General features: G+C 46.8%; 1 protein-coding gene across 1 annotated transcript in view; it reads left to right on the top strand.

The window, feature by feature from the left end:
• Positions 1-22,559, top strand: part of PIK3R2 (phosphoinositide-3-kinase regulatory subunit 2) — a 41,027-nt gene extending 18,468 nt beyond the window's left edge. Inside the window, exons 6-15 of the mRNA XM_087701781.1 lie at positions 776-861; positions 2,116-2,221; positions 3,973-4,071; positions 4,917-5,097; positions 8,236-8,361; positions 10,144-10,286; positions 11,655-11,831; positions 13,991-14,062; positions 17,744-17,914; positions 20,282-22,559. Coding sequence (XP_087557907.1) covers positions 776-861; positions 2,116-2,221; positions 3,973-4,071; positions 4,917-5,097; positions 8,236-8,361; positions 10,144-10,286; positions 11,655-11,831; positions 13,991-14,062; positions 17,744-17,914; positions 20,282-20,474 — 1,354 coding nt within the window. The 3' untranslated portion in view covers positions 20,475-22,559. The remainder of the gene's footprint in view (positions 1-775; positions 862-2,115; positions 2,222-3,972; positions 4,072-4,916; positions 5,098-8,235; positions 8,362-10,143; positions 10,287-11,654; positions 11,832-13,990; positions 14,063-17,743; positions 17,915-20,281) is intronic.
• The last annotated feature ends 4,341 nt before the right edge of the window (positions 22,560-26,900 follow it).

Raw genomic sequence — 26,900 nt, 5'->3', positions numbered from 1 at the left:
GCAGAGATGGGGCCGTCTGACAGTTATCAGCTACCTTTGGAGTCAAACTTCAGTGAGGCAGATGAACAGGTGGAGCCTGTTCCCAGTGTGTGTATGCGCAGAGCTGCCAGACGAAGGGAACAGCTCAAGAACAGGGGTCGACTTGGGAGTAAGGCCATGGATGGACGATGAATGGCCCCACCCAGAGGAAGTAAAAGAGGAGTGAAAGGGGAGTGGCGTTTGCAGGAGACAATTAGTTCCCTTAATTGGTTAGTGACTCTCTGAGATTCCTTGCCAAGTTTTGCAGATATCGGCCTGTCAGCTCTCCAAGCCAGATAAGGCCTGCGACTGTAAATCCTCCCTCAAAAGACTTTGTTGGATGTGAATGAGCAGAATCCACAGTCAATTAATAAAAGGGTTTTTTTTTTCGGGACCAGGAGTTTGCTTCATGCTCTTGTGGAGCCTTGGTCAGAACATTCTGTTTGGATTTGCAGTCAGAAATTAGAAATTTGCATGGGGCGGATCAGGCTTATGGCAGCTTCTGGCATGAAAGGCACTGATGATGTTACCTAGTTTGGGTAATGATAACAACCAAGCTTAGAGAGCACCAAGGACCCCTCGTGTCAACCCTGAGCTTACCAAATATCCTCTGTCAATGAAAGAGGAAAGCTTGTATGCTCAAAAATTATTTTCCCAGAGTGAGGAGCTCAGGCTCTGAATTTCTTTCATTAGCTGAGGCGCTCAGCTGCTGCCCCTGTACACGCTGATGCATAACCTTCTCCTGTTCCTCCCACAGCTCTGAGACGGCGCCTGATTTTCCAAACCTCTTCCTGGAGACTCTTCTGCAGGCAAAGGACACTGAGCCAGACCTTCCCCCTCCAGGTAGGGAAACCTTGTGTCTTTGTGTATGGTGCAGGAGAAGGGATTATGGGGAAGGGGTGCTTGGCCTAGGAGACAGGTAGATGCAAGGGTGAGCTGCTGGGAGTTCGCAGGGGTTTGGGAGAACCTCTAGCTAAGGTTCTGTGCAGTTTGGAGAACCCCCAAATCCCACTCCTGGCTGAGCCAGCCCACCACATCCTGTCCCTCCCAGGAGTCCCCACATTTTGGATGCAGGTGAGTGCAGGGCACACGTGGAAGCTCAGGAAGGGCAAAAACAGGCCTATCAGAACTTCGGGGCTCCGGAGCCTAGGGAGGCTGTTTTTGCTCTCCCGGAGGGTCGAGGAAAGCCTCCAGAGCCAGGGGAGGGCAAAAAGCTCACCCCACCCCTCCGCCCTTGTGCAGGAGGCCGACTAGGCCACACCCACCATGGCCACGCCCACCCAGCAACCAGGCAGAGAACACCATGATTTTAAAAAATTATAATAATTTTTTATTTTTGAATAAACACAAACAGACAAAACACAACAAACACCACAAAAAATATCTTCCGTTACAAATTGTAAAGAGTGTGTCAATTGGCTACAAAGAGCTTTCGTGCATCCCTTCCACAGTCATCACCTACAATTCATATCAAGTTATATGTTAACTTGATGAAATTTTTGAAGGCCAACCCTGGGTAGATGTAGTTGGAACACGGCAGCAGCCTTGACCAGCGACTCCTCCAGATGTCCTGAACAGCTTCCTTGGTTAGGAAGTTGGAGATCAACACACCTGGAGAGGAACAGGTGGAGAAAGGCTAGAAAGGGTGTATGTGTATGCGCTGAATGCCAAGGTCCCTAGTTTGTTCAACCCCTCCAGGGTGGGTTGACTCTTCTGCATGTAATTGAGAGGAATGGGAGGAGTGGTGCAGTGGCCTAAAGGTGGAGCTCTTGCCTCACAATCAGGAGGCTGTGAGTTTGATCCTAGGTAAAGGCAGATGTTTCTCTCTTGGGCACAATTGAGAATGTATATGCTGAACAAAACAAAACTGGTGACAGGAAGAGCATCGGGCCATTAAACACTCCGCTAGCTCCATTCAGTTGCCCAGACTCAGCTCCGCAAGGGATGATGGGGTGGTTAAAAGAAGATGATGAATGGGAGGACTTCCTTATTATGAAATACTATTGGGTCTCCATGCTCCTTTTCAAATAGCATGGTGGTCTTCCAGGATAGAGTTGATAGGGTTCCTTTCAGCCGCCCTGGTCTTCTCTTTTCCAGCTTTGCCTCCGAAGCCACCCAAAGCCAAACCTGCAGCGGTTTCTCTAACCAACGGGAACGGCACAACCCTGCAGGATGCAGAGTGGTACTGGGGAGACATCTCCAGGTAAAAGAGTGGGGGAGGGACACCCAAGTGAGCTAGACTGCAGTCGTGGGGGGAGGGGGTATGTGGGAGGGACAATTGGGTCAGAACGGGACTTTCTGGAAGTGGGATGGAAAAGTGTGTTGAGACTTTCCTTGCTCTCTCCACAAACCTTTCAGTGGTTAATTCAACTGTAAATGGGTTTGCCAGTCTTTCTTCTGTCGAAAATGGTGCCTCCAGGTAATTTTCAGGAAACTGTTTGAAAGAAGAGATTTAGAACACGAAACATAGAACAATAGAGTTGGAAGGGACTTTGGGGGCCTTCTAATCCCACCCCCTGCTCAAGCAGGAGACGCTATACCAGGGGTCGGCAACCTTAAACACTCAAAGAGCCATTTGGACCCATTTCCCACAGGAAAGAAAACACCGGGAGCCACAAAACCCTTCCGGTGCCTGACTATTTCCTGAACGGTTACAAAAACTAGCATATGTAGTTGAATTAAAGGTTCTGTTTTCTTCTGAATTTTTTTTATTTTCCTGGATTTATCCATGGTTGGCCTACTGGGGAGGTCAAAAAGCCCAATAAATTGCGGTGCATATTTTGAGTGACAGGGAGCCACAGCAGAGGGTTGAAAGAGCCACATGCAGCTCTGGCCCCACAGGTTGCTGACCCCTGCGATATGCCATTTCGGACAAATGGTTGTCTGAATCATTTGGACCCTGGCAGAGATTGACGCCTCCTTGTGGGTTTGGAGAGTCAGGTGCCCCTTGGCAGTGAAAGGAGCCTGGTATTCTCTGTCCCATTTGCCATTTCCTGGGGGCTGTGGAAGAATTGGATGGAGAGGTTCTCACTATTGGAAAGCCAGGACCGGCACTAGCGTTCGAAGAACAATATTGCACAATCTGGGCCAAGTTCTCAGTGTGCTACAAATTGCCCCAGTCCCTCTCTTTCTCCACCCAACTGTGGGATTGTTGTGAGGATAAAATAAAATCAGAGGGGATTAGCTCTTAGGAGACTCTTAGGGAGATGAGTGTCAAACGGCAACTAAACGGTGTTTCCAGGTGGACTGGAGGTGCGTATGTGCAGTGCAAACACACACAAACACACACATTCTTTTGAGGCTTGTTCTGTGAACTCTTCCTGAGACATGATGCCACCATTGTGGATAAAGAACTTGTTCTTCCCTTTCTCCCAAGACCTACCTACAATTCTTGTTGCCTTCAAAAGACGGCCAATGTTATTTTCCATTTCTCTTGGCCCGTGGCTAGCCCAGAGCACCTATTCCCTTCCCTTCTCACATGGAGTGTATCAGGGAACTAAATAGAGCAGACTGACAGGGTAAAAAGAATACAAGAGGACTGGTGTTCTTTCTTTCTTATTTTTTTTCCCTTTTCCTTTCTTCTCCTCTCCTCTGATCCCCTCTCCTCCTTTCCTTTCTTCTCCTCTCCTCCCTTCCCTTCCTCCCCTCCTTTCCTTCCTTTCCTTTCCCTTTCCTCTCCTCTGCTCCCTTCCTTTCCTCCCCTCCCCTCCTCTCCTCATCTTTCCTTGTCTTTCTTTCAGTTGGGCTGCTTTTAAATTGTATAAGCAAACAGACTTTACAAATAGTTATGGCCACCCGTGTTAAGCTAATTACTCTGGACGAGAGATTTAACTTTCTAGAGGAGGCCTGGCACTTACAGGGGCTCCTCCAAACAGCATTGCCAACATGTTCCAAATGCATTTGTGTGTATGGAGATCGTAAGTCTTGATCCAAATCTTCCTGCCTCTTTTTCAGGGAGGAAGTGAATGAAAAACTCCGAGACACTCCTGATGGTACCTTCCTGGTGAGGGATGCTTCCAGCAAGATCCAGGGTGAATATACATTGACCCTCCGGTACGTCCCAATTTCACTTTGTTGAGGAGCTGATAGGATGGAATATGCAGTTGGAAGAGCGGGGCGGGGCGGGGATGACAATAGACACACAGAGCTTTCCCAGAGAAAGGCCTAAGTTAAGACTTTGCATAGTTCCAAACTAGAAAGGGGAACAGAAGAGGCTTAGGGTAACCACACCCTAGAATCGGGATGGCAAACGTATGGCAGACGTGCCAGAGATGGCACACAGAGCCAGAGGTGGATTGCTGCCGGTTGGGCCCAGATTGGCGAAGCCGGTAGTAGTGATGGCGGGAGGCTCCGCCCATCCACCCAGACACATGCGCAGAAGCATTGCGCGCACGCGGGAGCGCGCCCAAACCAGTAGTAAAAAAATTGGCAACCCACTCTGCACAGAGCCCTCTCTGTGGGCACCCGCACTGGCCACCTGGTCTTTGGGTTTCCCGTGTGTGCGTGCGTGCCAGCCAGCACAGGTCTTCGTGCGCACCGGAGCACCAGAAACCTGAAGACCAGCTGGAAAGCCAAAGACCAGATGGCTGGTCATGTGCACGTGCGTTTCAGTTTGGGCACTGAGTGCGGAAAAGGCTCGCCATCACTGCCCTAGAATCTCTCAGGATGTATCTAGTAGGTTGGAATACTATAACTTTCATTTGGCAAGATTCTGTCCACTAGGTGTGAGCAATAGAGGATTGAACTTGACTGCATCTCACTGTCTCTTCTCTGGGTTTGGGCTTTAGAGAGGGTGAGGGGCCCAGGCATGCAGTGGGGAAAGAGACAAGGGGGAGAAGTGGTGTATTGCTTCCAAGCCTGGATGGGCTGAATGTCGAGTCCTCCATCTCTCTTGACAGGAAAGGGGGAAACAACAAACTAATCAAGATTTTCCACCGGGAAGGCAAATATGGCTTCTCAGAGCCACTGACCTTTGGCTCTGTGGTGGAACTCATCAACCACTACCGGCACGAGTCCCTGGCCCAGTACAATGCCAAACTGGACACTCGGTTACTGTACCCGATCTCCAAGTACCAGCAGGTGAGAGGTGGTTGTTACTCACTGTGCGCCAACAGAATGGAAACAGGATGCCAAATCACCTGAGCACTTCCTGAGTGGAAGGAAGTGGGTAGAATTGTTGGTTATGGTTGCTAAGTGAAACGTCTTCTTCAAGAAGAAGCCTGATGCTGGATATTAAGAACTCAAGTGGAAGATATCTACCATATTTTTCGAAGTATAAGACGCACCGGAGTATAAGACGCACCAAGATTTTGAAGAGGCAAATTTTTTAAAAAGGTTTTTGCACTCTACAGACCTCCCCAAAATGGCCTGTTTTTTTTTGTTTTTTTTTTTGCGAAAATGGGCCTGTTTTTTGTCAAAAAAAAGGGCATGCATAGCCTTTAGGAGGCTTATAGAGTGCTCCTGGAGGAGGGGGGAATGAGCAAAAAACACCCTGTTTTTTGCAAAGAGGGGCCCGTTTTTGTGAAAAAAAAAGGCATGCATAGCCTTTAGGAGGCTTATAGAGTGCTCCTGGTGGGGGGGGGAGCAAAAAACGCCCCGTCTTTTGCGAAGACAGGCCCATTTTTGTAAAAAAAAAGGGGGGGCATGCATAGCCTTTAGGAGGTTTCCAGAGTGCTCCCGGGGGCTGCCCCCCCCCAAAAACAAGCAAAAAGTGGCCTGTTTTACGCTCATTTCTGCCCTCCTCAGCGTCCAGGAGCACTCTGAAAGCCTCCTAAAGGCTATGCAAGGCCATTTTGGTGAAGGGGGTGGGGTTTGGGGAGGCCAAAAATGCTATATAAGACACACCCAGATTTTCATCCTCTTTTTTGAGGGAAAAAGGTGTGTTTTATACTTTGAAAAATACAATATCTCCACCTTTGGTTTGATGCGCGGCCCATTGAAGCACACAGCTGGCCTATGGCCCAAATGGGACTCTGGATTTATGATCCAAAGATTAGGCAAATCCATAGGGGAATTTAGCTCCATGTATCAACAAGGCCCCAAAGGTGCTTTTTTAAGAGGCAGCAGGACTTTCTGTTTTTTCTTTGAAGACGTTTCGCTTCTCATCCAAGAAGCTCATCCATAAACGCATGGCACAACATAGGAGAAAAAACCCACCCGGACTAGATTCAGCATTTAAATCTGCGTTTAAAAAATAAAAGCCACTCTTTTGTAGAGAGCACAGTCCACATTTTGGACAGAGAAGACCGCTGGTTTGAAAGCCGTGTCAAAGAGGCCACCTGTGTCAAAATTGAACATCCCTCTCTCAACAGAGGGGGAGGGATAGGACACCATCTGCCTCCAGTTTACAACACAGTCCTTGCAGCAGCTCCAAGAAGGCTCCACACCCATTTGCACTATTCAGGCGACCTTGACAATACTGGATAAACATGCAGGTGGCCTTAACAGCTCTTTAAAAGCATGCAAATGACCAGCTGTCTGCAAGGAGTATAAATCCTTCCATTCCCCACCATCCAAGCTGAAGAAGCTTCTTGGATGAGAAGAGAAACTTCTTCCAAGAAAAACCAGAAAGTCCAGTTGCCTCTTGAAAAAAGCAGCTTTGGGGACAACCATGAGCTGGATGACTTGAGAATCTCCATAGACCAGTAGTGGGTTCCGGATCCCGTCGCAGCTGGGACGGACGTCCTCGTCAGGTACGTGAGCTGCGCAGTTTGCGCACGGCACCACGCTGCGACACCCAGCTGCTCGGCGGAGGTCACGCAGGCGCTACATGCTATACGTATGTGCGCAATTGGCCCGTTTGCATCAAAAAGGGATGCGGGTGGGTGGGTGGGCCAAACGAGCCACCGTTCCGGTAGGGTGGCCGCTGCTCCTGGCTACCACCGGCCGTACCGCCCGGAACCCACCACTGCCATAGATACTCCTACCAGTATCAACAATTTGAGATGGCTGAGCAAAGCCTCCATATCTAGCAGCAGTCTATCTTGTAAACTAATTGTGCAGAAGAAGCAACATGAAGGGAAAAGAATAGTTTCCTAGATTTATGTGCTGCCCTGTGCAGTTTCTTTACTGCCCTGGCTGCCTTCTCTTTGGAAAGAGAATGCTGAGCTAGTCACCTCAGCCTCTAGAGCTGCTAAATTTTAAAAAAATGGATTTAGATTAATATATCAGAAAGTGACATTCGGCAGCAATTAACCACAGCAGTCTTAAATGCTCGCTGTCCCGGCAACCTGGAGATATAATGTGCAACTATTTCCATTATTCCTACATTTGGAAGGCAGCAGACTTGAAAAGGCTGTCTTGGGTGACCAGGCATTAATCTTCAATTAATCAATGGAAGAATTGGTCTGCTGGCCTCACTAATTTACCGAAAAGAACATGGGGAGGGAGGAATATGCAAGCAATTCACTGTTGGAACAAAGAAGGGAAAAGTGGCTTTCTCTGAACTGAAGAGGAGCCAAGATTCTTAAAACCCAGGAAGGTTAAATTACAGAAAGTTGCCAACTCTGCTTTTCCCAGAGCAGTTAAGCTAACTGTCTTAAGGAGGTTTTCCTTCGTTGAAGAGAAACTTGGCAAAGTATTTTGGAGTGTCTTGCTTTGGGGGAGGATGCTCCATAGGAACATCTCTGATATCATTTCCAGGGATGATAACCAGGGGTGGAATTCACTTACTGTATTTTTTAGAGTATAAGACGCACCTTTCCCCCCCTTAAAAGTGTGTGGAAATGTTGATGCGTCTTATACACCAAATACAGCCATTTTTGGCTTCCTGAAGCCCCTCCCCCGCATCCCATTTTTGTGAAAAGGGGGTCTTTTTTGCAAAAACAGGCGTTTTTGCCTTCCCGCTGCCCCCAGAAACACTCTGCAGGCTTCAGCAGAGCTGTGGGAAGGCAAAAGCGCCCCGTTTTTGCGAAAAATGGCCCATTTTCCGCCTGTTTTTTTTTTTCTTACTTACCTCTTCGAAATCTTGGTGTGTCTTAAAAACTGGTGTGTCTTATAGTCCGAAAAATATGGTACTTCCCTATTGGTTTGCAAATGTGAGTGCACGCACCTCATCTGCGCATGTGCACCTCCTTCTGCACATGCGCAGTGCTCAAACATTGCATCAGGAGCCTCCCACAGTCGCCGTTACCTTTTCGCCTGAACCGGAGAGTACCGGCTGAATACCACCTCTGATGGTAACGGCCGTTCTCTTAATCCTTTGCTCTGTTTTGGCAGGACCAGGTGGTGAAGGAGGACAGTGTGGAGGCAGTTGGGGAGCAGCTGAAAGTCTATCACCAACAGTACCAGGACAAGAGCCGCGAGTACGACCTCCTGTACGAGGAATACACACGCACCTCGCAGGTACTTATGGCCTGCCCAAAGCGCGTGTGCATGCGTGCCTGAACCTCCAACACAATGCGCAGATGGGCTTCCACACGCGCCCCGCTCATGCACTCATGGGTTCTGTGCATGCGCTCTGCACTTGCACGACAAAGACCCAAAGACCAGCTGACCGGTAGGAGGTGCGCATGCGCAGCACAGCTGAGCTGGAGCGACGGCTCACATGCCCTCAGAGAAGGCCATAGGTTCAAACACAATGCGCAAGCGGTCCCCAGCAAGTACCCCGCTCATGTATGCACAGAACACACACATGGGCCCCGTGCATGCGCCCCGCGGTTGCATGGCAGAGAACCAAAGACCAGCTGGCCGGCGGGAGGGACGCATGTTCAGTAGAGCTGAGCTGGAGCGACGGCTCCCGGGTCCACAGAGAGTGCGCTGCGTGACACCTGGTACGCATGCCGTAGTTTCGCCATCATGGTACTACGGAGTTCTTACAACCCCAATTCACACTTACAACAGTGCCCCACCGCCACCTGCAGTCATGGTGACCAAAGTTCAGGCACTCAGCAGCCAGGCATCATTTGTGATCATCTGCAGCAACCCCCAGTCCCACGAATACGTTTTAGAACAGTTTTGCCGAAAACATGCACTTACTTCTGGTTTGGGGCAAAATTGTATCCATAGCAGCCCATGGGTTGGCTTAACAACTGCAGCATAACAATTGCCACTGCCACAGTTTGCTTTTTTTTTTTTTTTGCTATGTCAATCCTCTTTATTAGTTTATAATATAAAATACAAAAGCAAATAATAGGGGAAAAAGGAAGAGAGAAAAAAGTGTAGAGAAGAAGGGGGAAAAAAAGAAAAGGCATTGATTTCCAACTCACTTTGGTGCAGTAGAAAAAGAAGTAACATCCAACCTCAACTTGTACTTTTACATAGAAGGTGTTGTGGCCCACCAGCAGCCAGCTGAGCTGGCAGCAGATTCGGACAGTGGGGAGGTTGGGGAGGAACTTAGGCCAGTCCTGGAGTCTGGGGAAGGCTCTGATGAGGGCTCTGTGTTGGAGACAGAGAGGGGGCCAGATCCATATGCCAGTTATCAGCTGCCCTCAGAGTCAGACATCAGTGAGGCAGATGAACAGCTGGAGCCTGTTCATCTGGATGTGCAGACGAAGGGAACAGCTAAAGAACAGGGGTCGACTTGGGAATAAGGCCACAGGTGGACGGTGAATGGCCCCTCCCAGAGGAAATAAAAGAGGAGAGGAAGGGGAGTGGAGTTTGCAGGAGACCATTAGTTTTCGTGACTCTGAGACTCGTTGCCAAGTTTTGCAGATATCGGCCTAGCAGCTCTCCGAGCCAGATAAGGCCTGTGACTGTAAATCCTCCCTCAAAAGACTTTGTTGGATGTGAATGAGCAGAATTCACAGTCAATTAATAAAAGGGTTTTTTTGTCGGGACCAGGAGTTTGCTTCATGCTCTTGGGAAGCCTTGGTCAGAACAGAAGTATCAACTAGCCATTTCTATAACAACAGGTCAGTAAAACCCCAAATCAAAGTTTCATTTTTTTCCCCACCTCAAGCACAAAGTCCAGAAGTGGTTTCCAAATATAAACAAAAGTTCTTGTGTTCTTTTTCTTTTTCTTTTATCAAAGCAGTCAATTTAGCCATCGTGATTTACAACTTGATGGGTCGGCTCTATTATGGTCATTCAGGATTTACCTGTACCTGCTACCTATTCATGGCGGGTTTCCGTGTTTCCGTAGTACTTCCTCTTGACTTCATCGTCCTCTTTCTCCCTCCTGTTCAGGAATTGCAAATGAAACGGACGGCCATCGAGGCCTTCAACGAAACCATCAAGATCTTTGAAGAGCAGTGCCAGACGCAGGAGAAATGCAGCCGGGATTACGTGGAGCGTTTCCGGAGGGAAGGGAATGAGAAGGAGGTGCAGCGGTGAGACCCTTTCAGAATAAAACGGCATCTTTCCCCCCCTCCCCTACATGGGCTGAATTTCACAGAACAGAACAGAGAAGAAGGCGGAGCCCAGGAAAAAACAACAAATTTCCAGTTAATGGAAATGAATGAAGTACAGCTAATAGGGTTGATCCCTGTGTGTTTAATTTTCCCCAGCTGTCAAGTTAAAAGCTAGAATTTGCAGGCAAATTCTTGGTGCTGCTCTGTGGCCTTTCCAACTGCTTTTATCGTGGGCCACCATTATTGATTTGAAAAACCTCAACAGGACTATTTGGATGGGAAAGCACCAGGAAACAGCATTATAGGTTAGACTGGAATTATTATTTTTTTACCGCTGAGACAAACCACTTCTGTAGTGTTGTCAAGAAGGCAATGTGGTTGTCTCTAAACTTGGGGGGAGAATTTCTCGTTTTTACTGTGTGCTCATCTTGCCGAACCTCAAACCAAAAAAAAGACATGTAATTCTTCCAAGCTGTGCTCGTTATTGTTTCACACCTATAGGCAAAATCTTGCCAGACTGAAGGCCCTACTATCTGCTTCTACAATACTGTATATTCTGTGAACCATTAAGCAGGGGCCATTCTCACCCTCTTTCTCTCACACATAATAATATCTGGGCTGAATTGTCTCTTACTCCTCTGGAACAGGGGTCTCCAACCTTGGCAACTTTAAGACTTATGGACTTCAACTCCCAGAGTTCCTCAAGCAGCAAAGCAAAGCTGGCTGAGGAATTCTGGGAGTTGAAGTCTTAAAGTTGCCAAGGTTGGAGACCCCTGCTTTGGAATGCAGCTGCTGGGGATCTCCTGCTACTCCTCCCTGCTGGGGATCCACCTCCTCATTACATTTCCGCACACATCCTAACAGAGCTGTTATTTATTAGATATTTATCCCCACCTTTATTACTTTATAAGTAACTCAAGGTGGCAAACATATCTAAATCCTCCTCCTTTGTTCTCCACAACAACTCTATGACATGAGTTTGGGCTGAGAGAGAGTGACTAGCTGATAGTCACACAGCCAGCTTTTGTGCCTAAGGTAGGACTAGAATTCACAGTCTCCCGGCTCAGAGTTACCCAGCTGGCTTTCATTCCTAAAGCAAGACTAGAACTCATTGTCTCCAGGTGATTAGCCCAAGTCATCCAGTCAGCTTTCTAGTCCCTAAGATGGGACTAGAATTCAGTCTCCTGGTAATTGGCACAAAGTCACCCAGTCAACTTTCATGCCTAAGGCAGGACTGGAACTCACAGTGTCCTAGTTTCTAGGCCAGCACTTCACCAAACTGGTTATGCTAAGGCAACTTCTTTCTTGCTTCTCTAACAGCCTGTCCCTATCTTTTTCCCTCCCCAGGATCATGATGAATTCAGAAAAGCTGAAGTCTCGCATTACCGAAATCCATGACAGCAAGATGAAGCTGGAGCAGGACCTCAAGCAGCAGGCCTCCGAAAACCGGGAGATTGACAAGCGCATGAACAGTCTTAAACCTGACTTGTTGCAGCTGCGCAAACTCCGTGACCAGTACCTAGTGTATGTGCTCTTCATAACCATCCTGAGAAGTACTAGCATAAATGTGGTTTAAAATCTGCCTTCCCTAACCAAATGGGTTGGATGTCTATACGGGTAGTCCTTATCTTACAACTGGTCTCTTAAAGACCAGTCAAAGTTGCAATACAATGTAGAGTAGAGTAGTATAGAGCAGCGTAGAGCAGAGTAGAATAGAGTAGAATAGAATACTAGAATAGAATAGAATAGAATAGAATAGAAAAGAAAAGAAAAGAATAGAAAAGAATAGCAGAATTGGAAGGGACCTTGGAGGTCTTCTAGTCCAACCCCCTGCTCAAGCAAGAAACCATATACCATTTCAGACAAATGGTTATCCAATCTCTCCTTAAAAACCTCCAGTGTTGGAGGACCACAATTTCTGGAGGCAAGCTGTTCCACTGATTAATTGTTCTAACTGTCAGGAAATTTCTCCTCAGTTCTAAGTTGCTTCTCTCCTTGATTAGTTTCCACCCATTGCTTCTTCTACCCTCAGGTGCCTTGGAGAATAGCTTGACTCCCTCTTCTTTGTGGCAGCCCCTGAGATATTGGAACACTGCTATTATGTCTCCCCTAGTCCTTCTTTTCATTAAACTAGACATACCCAGTTCCTGCAACCGTTCTTCAATGTTTTAGCCTCCAGTCCCCTAATCATCTTCGTTGACCCAGATCCAAAGTTATAATGGACACATACAGAGTCATGGGCACTTTTGGGGACTTAACAATTGGCCCTCATTTGCAACCATCTGAAGCATATTGAGATCATGTGACTGCAACTCACAACTTTTTTTTTTGCTAGAAACAAGCATTTTCTTAGTTTTTTGGGGGGGGGGAGAGGAGATGCCTATTGCAGGCAGTGGATTTGCTTAACAATGGCCACATTTGCTTAAAAACTGCTGCAGAAAACGTCATAAAATTGGGGTCAGTCATGTAAGTGCCTTGATGTATGGTCTTCCTAATCTATGATGAAAAATTCTGGGTTCCCTTAGGGTCAAAATGAAGAGCTACCTTGATTTCCAGCTGCCTTTCTGATAGTGTAATCCTGCCCCCCAGTGGCCTGTCTGCAAAATGCAGGTGCTCACCTAATTCAGTGCTGAAGCAAGTACAGACCTGCAAGGCTTTCAACCTGATTGCTACTGTGTGTAAAATAGTTTAAAGCCTTAGAAAGATGCTGACGACAGCTAGAGCCAAGGTGGCGCAGTGGTTAAATGCAGCACTGCAGGCTACTGCTAGATCAGCAGGTCAGCGGTTCAAATCTCACCAGCTCAGGGTTGACTCAGCCTTCCATCCTTCCGAGGTGGGTAAAATGAGGACCCAGATTGTTGGGGGCAATATGCTGACTCTCTGTAAACCGCTTAGAGAGGCCTGAAAGGCCTATGAAGCGGTATATAAGTCTACTGCTATTGCTATTGCTATTGCTATCTAATGATTGGCTTTGCTTATCTGAAGGGGGCATGACCTGCTTCTAAAATGTTATTTTTCTGGTTAGGGTTAACAGAACATTAGGGGACGCGGTGGCTCAGTGGCTAAGACGCTGAGCTTGTCGATCAGAAAAGTCGGCAGTTCAGCGGTTCGAATCCCTAGCACCGCGTAACAGAGTGAGCTCCCGTTACTTGTCCCAGCTTCTGCCAAACTAGCAGTTGAAAAGCATGCAAAAATGCCAGTAGAAAAATAGGGAGCAATTTTGGTGGGAAGGTAACAGTGTTCCATGCGCTTTTGGTGTTTAGTCATTTCGGCCACATGACCCCAGAGACGTTTTCGGACAGTGCTGACCCTTCGGCTTAGAAACGGAGATGAGCACCGCCCCCTAGAGTCGGGAACGACTAGCACATATGTGCGAGAGGAACCTTTACCTTTAACAGAACATTATATTAACATGATCTTGGGACAGCTAAGTTTAAAAATAGCTATTTAATGATCTTTTTTTTAAAGCTGTTCTTTTAACTTTAGAATTTTTCCAACCCATTGGGGGAATGCAAATAAATTACCATTTTATAAATGTGCACCAATGCCTTCTTGATGTGGTCACAAGTTGTCATTTTATTTTATTAGACTTGGCTGCAGCCTGGAAGAGCAGCTTTTGTGCACGTCCCTTAAATGCTGTTTGAAAATGAGCAGTTTTTGTTCCTTTTTTTTAATGCCTCCAGATGGTTGACCCAGAAGGGGACTCGTCAGAAGAAGATCAATGAATGGCTTGGTATCAAGAGTGAAACTGAGGAGTAAGTGGCTCCATTCTTATTTTTGCTCCAAGAGGGCTTTTCAGCTCAAAGTCTACGTCTACAGGACACTGTTTTGCATTCAGAAGGTTCCAGATTGAAACGCTGGTATGTCCAGTTACAAATGGACAGCTAGTAGGGGATTGGAAAGGGATCTTCGTGGCAAAGACTTCAGTTGAGATTCTTACAATCTTCTGCATCCTGAACTGTCCTGTAGGAGGTCTAGCTTTAATTCCTATATCGTGAAGCAGTTGGCTTCACAATATAGGAATTAAAGCTAGACCTCCTACAGGGTTACAGTTGGATAAGTGCTTATGACATAGAACAACTGTGGTGGCCCAGTGGTTAGAATGGAGTATGACAGGCTAACTCTGCCCACTGCCAACAGTTCGATTCTCACTGGTTCAAGATTGACTCAGTCTTCTATCCTTCCGAGGTGGGTAAAATGAGGACCCAGATTGTTGGGGGCAACAGGCTGACTCCGTAAACCGCTAAGAGAGGGCTGTAAAGCACTGTGAAGCGGTATATAAGTCTAAATGGTATTGCCGTTTTGTTTGCAGCATTTCAAATCCTGATATCCTAAGTTAAAAGAAATGTTTACCAAGACCTAGCTGGGTGGGTTGGTAGGGATCCCCTCTTGGACTTCTACCATCCCAGCATCTTGATCCAGCATCAACCACAACATCAAGGAATGGGATGAGGTGTGATAGTCCTAAGAGGAAATTGAATGGTGCCCAAGTAGTTAGCACTTACTTGCATTGCACTGCAGGGACAAGCTTGCATTGTTGCTTGAGTATTGTTTCCCATGGGCAAAGCAGAATCCCTTCCATAAGACCTCATTGTTTGAGCTGGAGATTGCCACAGGGTCCTTTTGTCTATACCAGTTCTGTGGGCTGCCATACCCCAGAGGGCCCACTCTAGCCTTCCTGGACTTTTGGTAACCAACACCCCAAGCAGATCCTTGGATAGTAGTGTCAGTTTGTCATCATGTGACTCCATGCCTTGGGATGAGACTTGGAGTTGCTCGATGATCTGGCAGAAGAAGTGGCTATTAACCTTTAGGCGTGCTTCCTCTGATTTTATTTCTGCTTCAAGCAACTGGTAGAGCAGGGAAAGCAGGGGTGAAATGCTACCAGTTTGCCCAAACCAGTAGTAAAAAAAATGCTACCAGGCGAACCGGTAGCATTTTTTTTTTACTATTGGTTTGGTTCCGACGATCAGCTATGTGACAATCAGCTGTGCCACACCATTTAGATATTGCGCAGCACAACTGATTGTCGCACAGCTGATCATTGGAACTACTGGTCCGCCCGAACTGGTAGCAGTTTTTACAACCGGTTTGGGTGAACCGGTAGCTCCGACGATCAGCTGTGCGACAATCAGCTGTGCCACGCAATTTATATTAGAGCCAAGGTGGCGCAGTGGTTAAATGCAGCACTGCAGGCTACTGCTAGATCAGCAGGTCAGCGGTTCAAATCTCACCGGCTCAGGGTTGACTCAGCCTTCCATCCTTCCGAGGTGGGTAAAATGAGGACCCAGATTGTTGGGGGCAATATGCTGACTCTCTGTAAACCGCTTAGAGAGGCCTGAAAGGCCTATGAAGCGGTATATAAGTCTACTGCTATTAGCTAGAAAGCAGGAAATCCTGCTTTCTAGCGAATCTAAATTGTGTGGCACAGCTATTCCTCCCCCCCCCCCCCCCCGGCTGTTCTACTTACTTTTGCAGATTCAGAAAAGGCTTCTTAATCCTCCTTTTCAAGCGCTGAGCGGTAACGCCTGCTGTGCGCATGCACGGGTTTGGTGCTCATGCATGCAAAGTGGTGAACTGGTAGCGAAATGAACCGATAGCAGACTTCAGAGCATTTCACCCCTGAGGGAAAGCCTCTAGATTGGTCTTTCTCAAGGGCCTTGAATACAAACAGATGCTAGACGAGTTTCCCAACACTCTGGCTTGAGACCTGGATATCTGCAAGACGGTCTCCTTCAACTGGTTCTTGGATCCCACCCCTTTGAATTGGAAAGAATTGGAAAGGGATGGTTGGTTCCTCTCCTGTGAGATATTAAGTGGGTGGGGGTGGAACAAGACATTTCTGTTTGGCTGTGCTGGATTTAGAAGTATCTTCCACCAAAAATCATGGCCCCATCACCCCTGATATTCAGAAAAAGCCTTTAAAGCAAAGGTGTTCAGAAGAGTCTTTATTTATGATCCAGCTGTCAGACCTTCATGCAAAAATGAATAGTGTTAAATGAAGTGTTGGTTTTAATGAATTTATTAATTGGGTATTGCTTTTCCCTTTCATTTTGGTTATTGCTGGGCATCATTTGGAGTTATTTTGGAACATGGGGCTATAAAATTCATTTTCGTGAATTAATAATAAAAGGATCAGATAACAGAAATTGGGCAAGGGCTCTACCACCAGCCTTGGCATTTTGTCTCTATCCTACATCAAGTCAGTGCATCAGTCCACCAGGATAAATACCAGCTTTCCAAGATTTTAAATAAGCTTACCATAAAATGCAAAGGGATCAACATATGATCTTGGACTGACTTCTGGCCTCTAGATCTTTTTATTTTGCATAGGCCTGGAATTCCACCACACCTATTGCCCTCTTAAAGAAGGAAATTGCTACTTTGTACCCTGTTTCCCTAAAAATAAGACCTCCCTGGATAATAATCCCAATCGGGCCTTTGAGCGCATGCACTAAAATAAGCCCTCCCCTGAAAATATTTAAGTGCATGCGCAGCCTGTCCCCGTCATTTCTTGGGTGGGGGGGACGTGCCCCACATGCAATAGCCATCCATGTGGAATGGCCTCATGGAGGCCACTCCCGCAAACCCTAGCCACCACGCCCCTTCTCTTAGTGGCAGCCGCAAAAAGAGCAGCAGGCCCAGCGGCGCTAAGGCTGGCAAGAGTGTGCCAGAAACAGAATTTCCGTCCCTCTCTGGATCGGCTGATCCGCGAGCCACAGGCCAAGGTCAAGGGGCCTCCTGCACCTCAAAAATAATAAGGCCAAGCGCTTGTTTTGATGGTCAAAAGAAAATAAGACCCTGTCTTATTTTCGGGGAAATGCGGTAATAAGACAGAATGTTCTTTAGTAATATCTCATCATCTTGAAAGTGGAGAATAGAGGGTAGTCATTGGTATTTTGGAGGCAATTGGCAGGGCTCCAAGTAACATACCCACAGCTGAGGCCATTTTGAGATTTCAGTGCTGACAGCAATAACAATAACATTTAGACTTACCTATCACTTCACAGAGTATTACAGCTCTCTCTTATCAGTTTACAAAAGCAGCATATTGCCCAAACAATCTGGGCCCTCAATTTACTGACCAATTTACTAAGGATGGAAGGCTAAGTCAACCTTGAGCCCTATCAGGATCAAACTCCAGGCTGGGGGCAAAGTTTGCCCGCAGTACTGCATTCTAACCACTGTGCCACTGTGGCTCTCTATAGGAAGTATCTTAATGGGATGTTTAAGATGCTTAGGCTCCATAATAGGACATATCTTAAGACAAATCAAGGTGGAGGATTGTGCCCGTGGTTCAGGGCTCTGGCAAGAAGGCTGTGGGGTTCTCTGTTGGTAGTGGCAGTGCCCTTGGAGGCCAGTCTTCTGGGGAACTGCTTTTGGGGGAACTGGCCAGGCTTCCCCTTTGCGTTCTCACCATTAGTTCTGCCTTGCAGCCAATATTCCATGATGGAGGATGAGGAAGAGCTGCCCCATCACGACGAGCGGACATGGTATGTAGGCAAGATCAACCGCACCCAGGCAGAGGAAATGCTGATAGGCAAGCGTGATGGGACTTTTCTTATTCGGGAGAGCAGCCAGCGAGGGTGCTACGCCTGCTCTGTGGTGTGAGTTGTCTTTTTTTTCCATTCATTTAGAAACCAAGCTTCGTTAATTTTAGTTGACTTGCTGGATTGTCTGACCTGAATCAGTTGCTGCCTGTGTTGTGGTGAAACTTGGTATGATGTACCGTATTTTTTGCTTCATAAGACACACTTTTTTTCCTCCCAAAAGAGGGTGGAAATGTCTGTGGGTCTTACGGAGTGAATATGGGTGACAGCCAGCAGCGTTGAACAGCAGCAGTGATTCCCGCCATCTGAAACAGCTGATCGGCGGTATTCCGCTAGGCCGATCCAACAGTCAATCAGCTGTTGGAGGCGAAGGCTCCAGCGTTCCCCTGCGGAGGCAGCCGACATGGAGTGGGCAGACTGTATGCTGTTTGCTGCAAGGACGTTAGACATATGAATACCGAATGGGTGCTGGGAGGCAGAGGCAGATTTTTTTCTTGTTTTCTTTCTCTAAACCTAAATGCATCTTATAGTCAGGAGCATCTTATGGAGTGAAAAATACGATAGTCAATATTCCCTAAAAGTTGTTTTATCTCACACGGCACAGGATGCCTCTTCCAAGATGCTCTTCTTTGTAACACCTAGAAATATTCGTTATTTTTCACGGTAAACCAGTGGTTCCCAACGTTTTTTTGGCCATGCCCCACCTAAGCATCTCTAAAATCCTGGCATATAGTTCTTACTTTATTCAAAAAGTGAACTCTATTCAGGTGGAGGAAGCCTAAAAGGCCATTAACTTGGTTTAAACAAGGCTCAAATTGCCCCCATTAAAAATCAAATTGCCCCCCTGTAGGGCGTGGGGCCTACTTTGGGAACCACTGCAATAAACGCTTTCAGAAATAGCTAGGAGAATACACTGTCTATGATGGATTTATTTACTTATTTCTTTGGCAAAACTATATGGCCGCCTATCTTAATAAAATAATTCCAACGCTTAACAAGGATAAAACCAAAGCATGCCTATAAAAACATTTGTGACTTAGAAAAGACATTGTATCTGTTCTCTATCAGGAATACCCAACCCGCGGGGTGCAGCCCTGTATCGGGCCGTGGCTCCTTTGGAGCCGAGCTGCACAAGTGATGAGCATGTTTGCGCATGCAGCTCCACTTGCATTAGCATTCACACTTTTGTGTGAAGCTACATTTATGCAAACTGCAGGTGTGTGCACAGTCATCCCGTCTCTCCCCCCCTCCCACCAGAAAGGTTGGGGACCTGGTACAAAAAGCTTCTCCAATTATGACCTGAATTTTCTGTAGATGCAGTATTTGCTTTTTTTTTTTTTTTTGGTTCACTTTAATAAAAGCAGGTGGTCCTCACTTAGCAACCACTTGTTCAGCGACCATTTGAAGTTAGGATGGTGCTGAATGAGAAGGCTTATGGCCGGTCCTCGAGATACCAGCCATCCCAGCAGTCACATGACTGAATTTCAGATGTAACCCGTAATCATGTGATTGCCATTTGCGACTTTCACTGCTGACTTTCAACAAGCAGAGCCACTAGGGAAGCTGGCCGCAAGTTGCAGTCACATAACTTCAAACTTAACAAACAGAATTGCCATCATAAATCAAGGCGGTTACATTATTTTTGACTTTATGCCGGAGTTGTTTAGCGACAAGAGTTCCCAGACCTGATTATGATAGTTAACTGAGGATTACCGTATTTTTCGGAGTATAAGACGCACCTTTTCCCCCAAAAAAGAGACTGAAAATCTGGGTGCATCTTATACACTGAATACAGCATTTTTGGCCTCCCGAAACGCCATCCCCATCACAAAAATGGCTGTGCAGAGGGTTTGGGAGGCCTGCAATGTGCTGCTGCGGGCTGGGGAGGGCAAAAATGAGCAAAAAATGATCTGTTTTTAGCTCGTTTTTGCCCCCCCGCCCAGCCCCCAGGAGTACTCTAAAAGCCTTCTAAACGCTATGCATGCCCTTTTGTTGGCAAAAAATGGGCCCGTTTTCACGAAAACGTGCAGTTTTTTGCTCATTTTTGGCCTTTCCCCTCAGCCTCCAGGAGCACTTTACAGGCCTCTCAAACTCTCTGCTTGCCCCGTTTTCCACAAAATACGAGGCGTGCAGAGGGTTTGGAAGGTCTGCAGAGTGCAAAAACTTTTTTAAAAAAATTTACCTCTTCAAAATCTTGGTGCGACTTATACTCCGAAAAATACAGTACCTGTTCTTCCAAGAAATTTTCAATATTATTCTAAATGCTGCATCTTGAATAACATCCACTTTCTCTGTGGATGTGCTCCTCATCCCATTCCCAGTTGTCCCTCATTGCCTTTATGTGGTTCTTTGTCTTTCTTGAACAATGTTTAATGACGCAAAGTGTTAGTTGTTAATTAAGTTCTCAATTTCTTCTTCTTGCAGGGTGGATGGAGACACGAAACACTGCGTGATTTACAAGACAGCAACAGGCTACGGCTTTGCAGAACCTTACAACCTCTACGCCTCGCTTAAGGAGTTGGTTTTGCACTACAAGCACACCTCCCTCGTGCAGCACAATGACTCACTCAATGTCACGCTGGCACACCCGATCCTCTCCCAGCCTCCTCCGAGATGAACGCTTCCCTTTCCTACCACTTCCCACTTCCTCCCCTTCCAGAACCTCCGATGAATGGCCTGCCTTTCCTTGACTGCCCAATGGGATCAAATAGCCCCCCCACCCACCAGATTTCCTTCTTGTGTTCACTGTTAACTCTGCCTATCGTTCTTGCTTTCCATCGGTGGCTCTTCTCTTCTACTTCCTTTTCCTGCCTACCCTCCTTTCTCTAAGCTGGAATTTTTTTTTTCAACCTTGTCCACGTTAAGATACTTGGACTTCAGTTCAGCACGCTGGCTGCAGAATTCTGGGAATTGAAGTCCATGCAACTTAAAGTGGTCAAGGTTGAAAATCACTGTTCTAAGCTAACTTCTTTTTACATTCGCTGGTGCATTTTGAATTCCTTCTTCATTTTCTCCTAGTGGCTTTTTTTGGTGCTAGGGATCCTACCTTATACTGCTGGGCACGATCTCAACAGAGAAGCTATTCTTCGGGGAGAGGGGGGTTTGCTTCTGCAGGATGGCAAACCCTAAGAATTCGTGGAGAGACCATTATTTCCTTTCCTCGTTTTCTCCCTCCTGGATTTGCCTGGGAAGGGCCAGATGGAGATGGTTTAAGAACCCTTCAGGCCCTGCATCAGGGGTGAAATGCTACCGGTTCTGACCAATTCACCTGAACCGGTAGTAACAAATGCTACCAGTTCACGCAAACTGGTATTTCCGACAATCAGCTGGGTGACGATCAGCTGTGACGCGCGACTTATATTAGCTGGAATCATCAGATTTCCTGCTTTCTAGCTAATCTAAATCGTGTGGCACAGCGGATTCTTCCCCCTTGCTGTTCTTCTTACCTTTGCAGACTCGGAAGGCTTCAAAATGTTCCTTTTTTAGCGCTGCGTGGGTGCGCCTCGGTAGCAGACTCACCAAACCGGTAGCAGACTTCAGAGGGATACACCGCTGCCTTGCCTCCATCTATGTCGGCCTTCACCTGGCAAAACTCAGCCTGCTTTGCAGTGGCTCTCTTCCCCATGTGCCGGCTTTCTTTCCCTTCCCCAGTGTAGAGTGATATGACAGTGATCCCTTTCTAGCTTCCTATGCAGCTGCTTCTGTTCTTAAATATGCAAAAGTGGAGAGCGGAAAAGAAAACTCCATGATCGTGGTCTTTGGAAGCTTCTCCCCACTCTTTCAATCTGCCTTGCTTTCCAAGCACTTTACCTGCTGCTGAATGGGCGATGGGGGGGGGAGGAGGGAGGGAATGATGCCCATTCAAATGCTCTCACAACTTCAGCCTCCCCACCCCCACCCCCATGGCTCCATTTAACCAGGATGCAGATGGAGCCTGCCTTTTCTCTGAACCCTCATGCTGTGGCTAGCAAGCCATGCTGGAGATCCCCAGCCTTCGCGCGAGACCAGGTGTGACATCCCTTCTGATAGGGCTCCGCTTCGGCATCCCAGCCAGTCCTGCTTCTCAGGGCTGTACCTGTACCACATTTCTGGATGAACCTGGAGATTGCCGGCTTGACTGCATGCTCTTTGGCATAAAAAGCCATAACCTCATTTCCAAACTTTTGCCCAAAAGGAAAGGGAGGCAGGAAGTTCTCGGTAATTCTCACCCGTAGGCTTTCGTCCACCTGTATCTACCTGGCCTGCTTTACGTAGGGCTGGCTTCCATTTCCAAGAGCTGCTCTAAAGCCATTTGGTCCGTACCACCCATATCGCACACAAACCCTTGTGATTTTTGTGTCATGCGGGCGCACACGCAAACAACGGTCTCTGGTCTGAGCCTGCATTTTTTTTCTCTTTTGTCTTCCTATCAAAGCCCCAATTTGATGCCATTGCTGACTTCCATTAAAGGATGGAATTATGATTATTTTTGTAATTTTCATCGTTCTTTTCCAGTTAGCAAGGAGGAGGGCTCTTTCTTGGTTCACGGCCATATGCCCCTCTGCATCTGCGTGCTCCTCCCGTGCAGAAAAAGGGCAATCTTGAATGAATGGGATTCCAGCAGCAAAAGTTTTCCTTTTTTTTTCGTGTCTGTGTGTGTGTTCTCATCCTAGATATATGCAATAATACCAACCACTTCTCTTTATTTCCCTTCCTCACATCATTCCAGCCATACTTTCCAGGCTCCTTCACTTTAAAAAAAAGGAAAGAAATGTTTATTACATCATTGTAAACTCCAGTATTTGCGTCAGGATTTGTTACTGTAAGATAAAAAGAAAATGAAAAGTTTTGTACGGTACTTCAACATAAAAAAAAAAAAATAATAAAATGAAATGTGTTAACGCAAAAATGCACATGCTTATGTTTCTCGCTTTGCTCCTCACATGCTCAATTCTTAAAATGGAAAAAAAATAATTCAAGGTATTTTTTAAAAAAGCAGAGAGTTGGCGGGTGGAAGGCCTGTCAAGCAAGACCAAGGCAGCAGTGATAATTTTTAAATAAGGTTTTTTCCTGAGAAGGAAGTGGGTAGCCTGATGCTTTTTGCAGAAAGAAGAAGTGAAAAATGATGTCTCTGCACATAAATCAGCGTTCTCAAACCATAACAAGCACCAACCCCTCAGAACTGCCAACCCTGGTGTCTTTTCATAACTTGATACAAAAGTTAAAAACAAAGTTCTCAAACTACAGCATAAAATACAATTTTATTCCTTGAACTTAAAAGGTTTCATTGTGGCCCTCTTGGCTGGCAACTTTTTCAGTAACTAATATTCCAATATTTAGTTTTCTTTCCCGGTTTGGTAGTAGTACACACTGTATTATTTTGTCATGACAATTTATAAAGTGGCCAACTATGAATTCTGGAAGTTGAAGTCCACAGGGTCATAGAAGTTCTCATAGTTGCCCTCCCTTGATTTATAGCAATAGCACTTAGACTTATATACTGCTTTACAACCCTCTCTAAGCGGTTTACAGAGTCAGTTATTGCCCCCAGCAATTTGGGTCTTCATTTTACTGACCTTGGAAGGATGGAACTCTGAGTGAACCTTGAACCTGGTGAGATTCGATCTGTCAAACTGCTGGCAGCCGGTGATCATGTTAGCCAATGCGCCACCGTGGCTCTAGCAGAGGTGGGTTCCTACCTATTCAGTCCGGTTCGGCCAAAAAGGTAGTAATTATAGTTTATAGTTATAGTTTATTGATTGATTCCGGTGGACATGTGACCATACCAGTTCTATCATCAGCAGCGCCATCTTGATTTTCTGTTCTGCACATGCGCAGAACAATCTTCATTTAAAAAATGTAATTTTCATTTCATTTTTTAATGTGCGCATGCGCAGATCCTTTTAAATGAAAATGTGCATGCACGCGGAGGGCATGTCTGGCATGTGTCCTTGCTTCGCTCGCACGGGCGCAATTTTTTTAAATACCGAACTGGTAGTAATGGCGGTTGGAACCCACCCCTGCTGTATAGGGTTAGGGTTTTATAGGATAATTTAGGAAGCCTACTCCCAAAACCTACCCCAAATATGCTTCTCTCCCCCCGCCCCGCATGCCTGGTACAAATCCTTTCTCCTAACAGAAAGATCTCCCGCTTCCTGAGCTGGCAGAACGGCCCTTACAGCTGAGAAGCCAGACGCGGCCTTCCTCGGCCATCTTGTTCCCCATTTGCTCAGGCAGTGCCACCTTCTGATCCCTGTTTCCCTGCCCAAATCATGCTTTGCCTCAGCTCCCCATTGTCACTGCCTGAAGATCCCAATGCTGCCAGAGAGAAAAGGCTTCCTGGAAGTTGGTGGCATGCGTCAGTCAAGCAGTTCCTGCTATTGCCAGGCGTGACCCGTCAAAACTGCGCTCGACTAAGCCGCGTCCGATTAAACCGCGTCGCTGACGTCATCAACAGGGCGACAACAGCCAGCGCGGAGAAAGAAGGGCGCTTTAAATAGCGCTTTGAAAGCAAGCCGATTCAACTTAAGGTAAGGGTTAGGTTTAGGGTTAGGTTAAGGGTTAGGGTTAGGGTTAGGGTTAGGTTAAGGGTTAGCGTTAGGTTTAGGGTTAGCTTAAGGGTTAGGATTAGGTTAAGGGTTAGGTTTAGGGTTAGGATTAGGATTAGGTTAAGGGTTAGGTTTAGGGTTAGGATTAGGTTTAGGGGGGTTAGGTTTAGGTTTAGGGGTTAATTTTAAGTTTAGGGTTTACAGCTTGCTTCTGTCTCCGTGCTGTTGTCGCCCTGTTGATGATGTCAGCTACGCGGTTTAGTCGGACGCGGTTTAGTCGAGTGCGATTTTGTGGTGGAACCATCGCCAGGAGCCCCATTGGGTTAGGCTGAAGCAAGCTGCTAGGCCGCAATTTGTTCCTCTTGCTGGGGATGCTTCTATGGCTCCAACTGGGCATCCTAGTGGTGCTCAGCTACACTTTTCTTAACTTATTTGCTGTTTTATTCAACGGTCCTACTACCTGTGGGAAATTACACGGAAGGAGACTCCGTTACGGAGTCCATGACCTAGTCCAGTAATGGCGAACCTTTTTCTTATGGTGTGCCAAAATTGTCCGCGGGCGCGCTATTGCGCATGCATGTATGCCCACACTAATTTAATCCTCCCCGCTCACCTGCACATGCAGGCGCGACACCCCCCCCCCCTCCTGTGCATGCATGCACGACCCTCCCCTGGTTCTGGAGGCTTTCCTGAAGCCTGGGGAAGTGAAAATGGCCTCCCCCGGCCCCTCAGAGGCCCTCCGGAATCCGGAAACGGATCATTTCCAAACTTCCAGTTGGCCCGTTGGCTGTTTTTTGCCCTCCCCAGTCTCCGGAAGCTTTCCTGAAGCCTAGGGAAGGTGAAAACGGCATCCCCTGTACTCTGGAAGGCCAAAAACCAGCTGGCTGGCACACCGGAGTTGACGGCTGCTGTGCCCGAAAATATGGCTCCGAATGCCATAGGTTCACCATCACAGCCCTAGTCACTTCCAGATTGGACTACTGTAATATGCTCTACGTGGGGCTGCCCTTGAAGACTATCTGGAAGCTTCAACTAGTGCCGAATACAGTGGTGCAAGCAGTTATGTATTTTCTGCTTTATGACCTGCTGTGGCTGCTTCTGGGTCCAAAGTGCTATTTCTGACCGGTTAAAGTCCTTCAAGGCCTGGGCACAATTATCTGAGGGATCACCTATCCCCAATTACATCAGCCTGTCCCATTAGAATAGCAATAGCAATAGCAGTTAGACTTATATACCGCTTCATAGGGCTTTCAGTCCTCTCTAAGCGGTTTACAGAGTCAGCATATTGCCCCCAACAACAATCCGGGTCCTCATTTTACCCACCTCGGAAGGATGGAAGGCTGAGTCAACCCTGAGCCGGTGAGATTTGAACAGCCGAACTGCAGAACTGCAGTCAGCTGAAGTAGCCTGCAGTGCTGCATTTAACCACTGCGCCACCTTGGCTCTTAAGGCACATTATGGGTTCCATGATCCATCAGATAGGGAATTTGCTGGGTGTCAGGAGTTGGGCCTTCTCTGCTGTGGCACCCTCCTTATGGAGCATGCTCCCCCGGAAGTTAGACTCTCTTTCCCTGCCATCGTTTAAGTGGATAAAAATTAAAATAAGAATATTATACATACCGTATTTTTCAGAGTATAAGATGCACCAAGATTTTGAAGAGGTAAATTTTTTAAAAAGTGTTTGCACTCTGCAGACCTCCCAAACCCTCTGCACGCCTCATTTTTTGTGAAAAACGGGGCATGCAGAGAGTTTGAGAGGCCTGCAAAGTGCTCCTAGGGCTGGGGGGGGGGGACAAAAACGAGCAAAAAATGACCAGTTTTGGGGGGAAATGGCCCATTTTTTGCCAAAAAAAGGACATGCATAGCCTTTAGGAGGCTTGTAGAATGCTCCTAGGGGCCGGTGGGGGGGGGGACAAAAATGGGCAAAAAAAGGAACACTTTGCAGGTTTCCCGAAGCCTCTGCAGGTCCATTTTTGTGAAGGGGGCAGGGTTTCAGGAGGCCAAAAAATGCTGTATTCAGTGTATAAGACGTAGCCAGATTTTCACTCTCTTTTTTGGGGGGGAAGGTGTGTCTTATACTCTGAAAAATACGGTATATATAACATTTTAATTTCTAACCTTTTAAAATGACTGTTCTTTATGTATTTGATGTTTTATTCAACTGTTGCAGGTTGTTAAGAATTGCTTTGTGTGAGGGGACAGTCAGAAATGTGATATATGGATAGAATAAATAAATACAGGTAGTCCTTCACTTGCAACCATAATTGAGCCCAAAATTTACATGAGACTTTTGTTAAGTGAGTTTTGTCCCATTTTACATTTCTTGTCATAGTTAAGTGAATGACCGCAGTTGTTAAATTACTAACATAGTTGTTAAGTGAATCGGGCTGCCCTGTTGACTTTGCATGGTCAGAAGTTCACAAAGGGTGAACATGACCCCAGGACACAGCAACCATCATAAAATTTGAGTCAATCAGAATAGAGTTGGAAGGGATCTTTGAGGTCCTCTAGTCAAA

The sequence above is a fragment of the Thamnophis sirtalis genome, unplaced genomic scaffold (assembly GCF_051295495.1).
Source record: "Thamnophis sirtalis isolate CommonGarterSnake01/CBP01778 unplaced genomic scaffold, rThaSir2_p1.2 scaffold_1, whole genome shotgun sequence".
Lineage (NCBI taxonomy): Eukaryota > Metazoa > Chordata > Lepidosauria > Squamata > Natricidae > Thamnophis > Thamnophis sirtalis.
The sequence above is the reverse complement of the archived record's forward strand: the minus strand, read 5'-3'. Positions and strand labels throughout refer to the sequence as shown.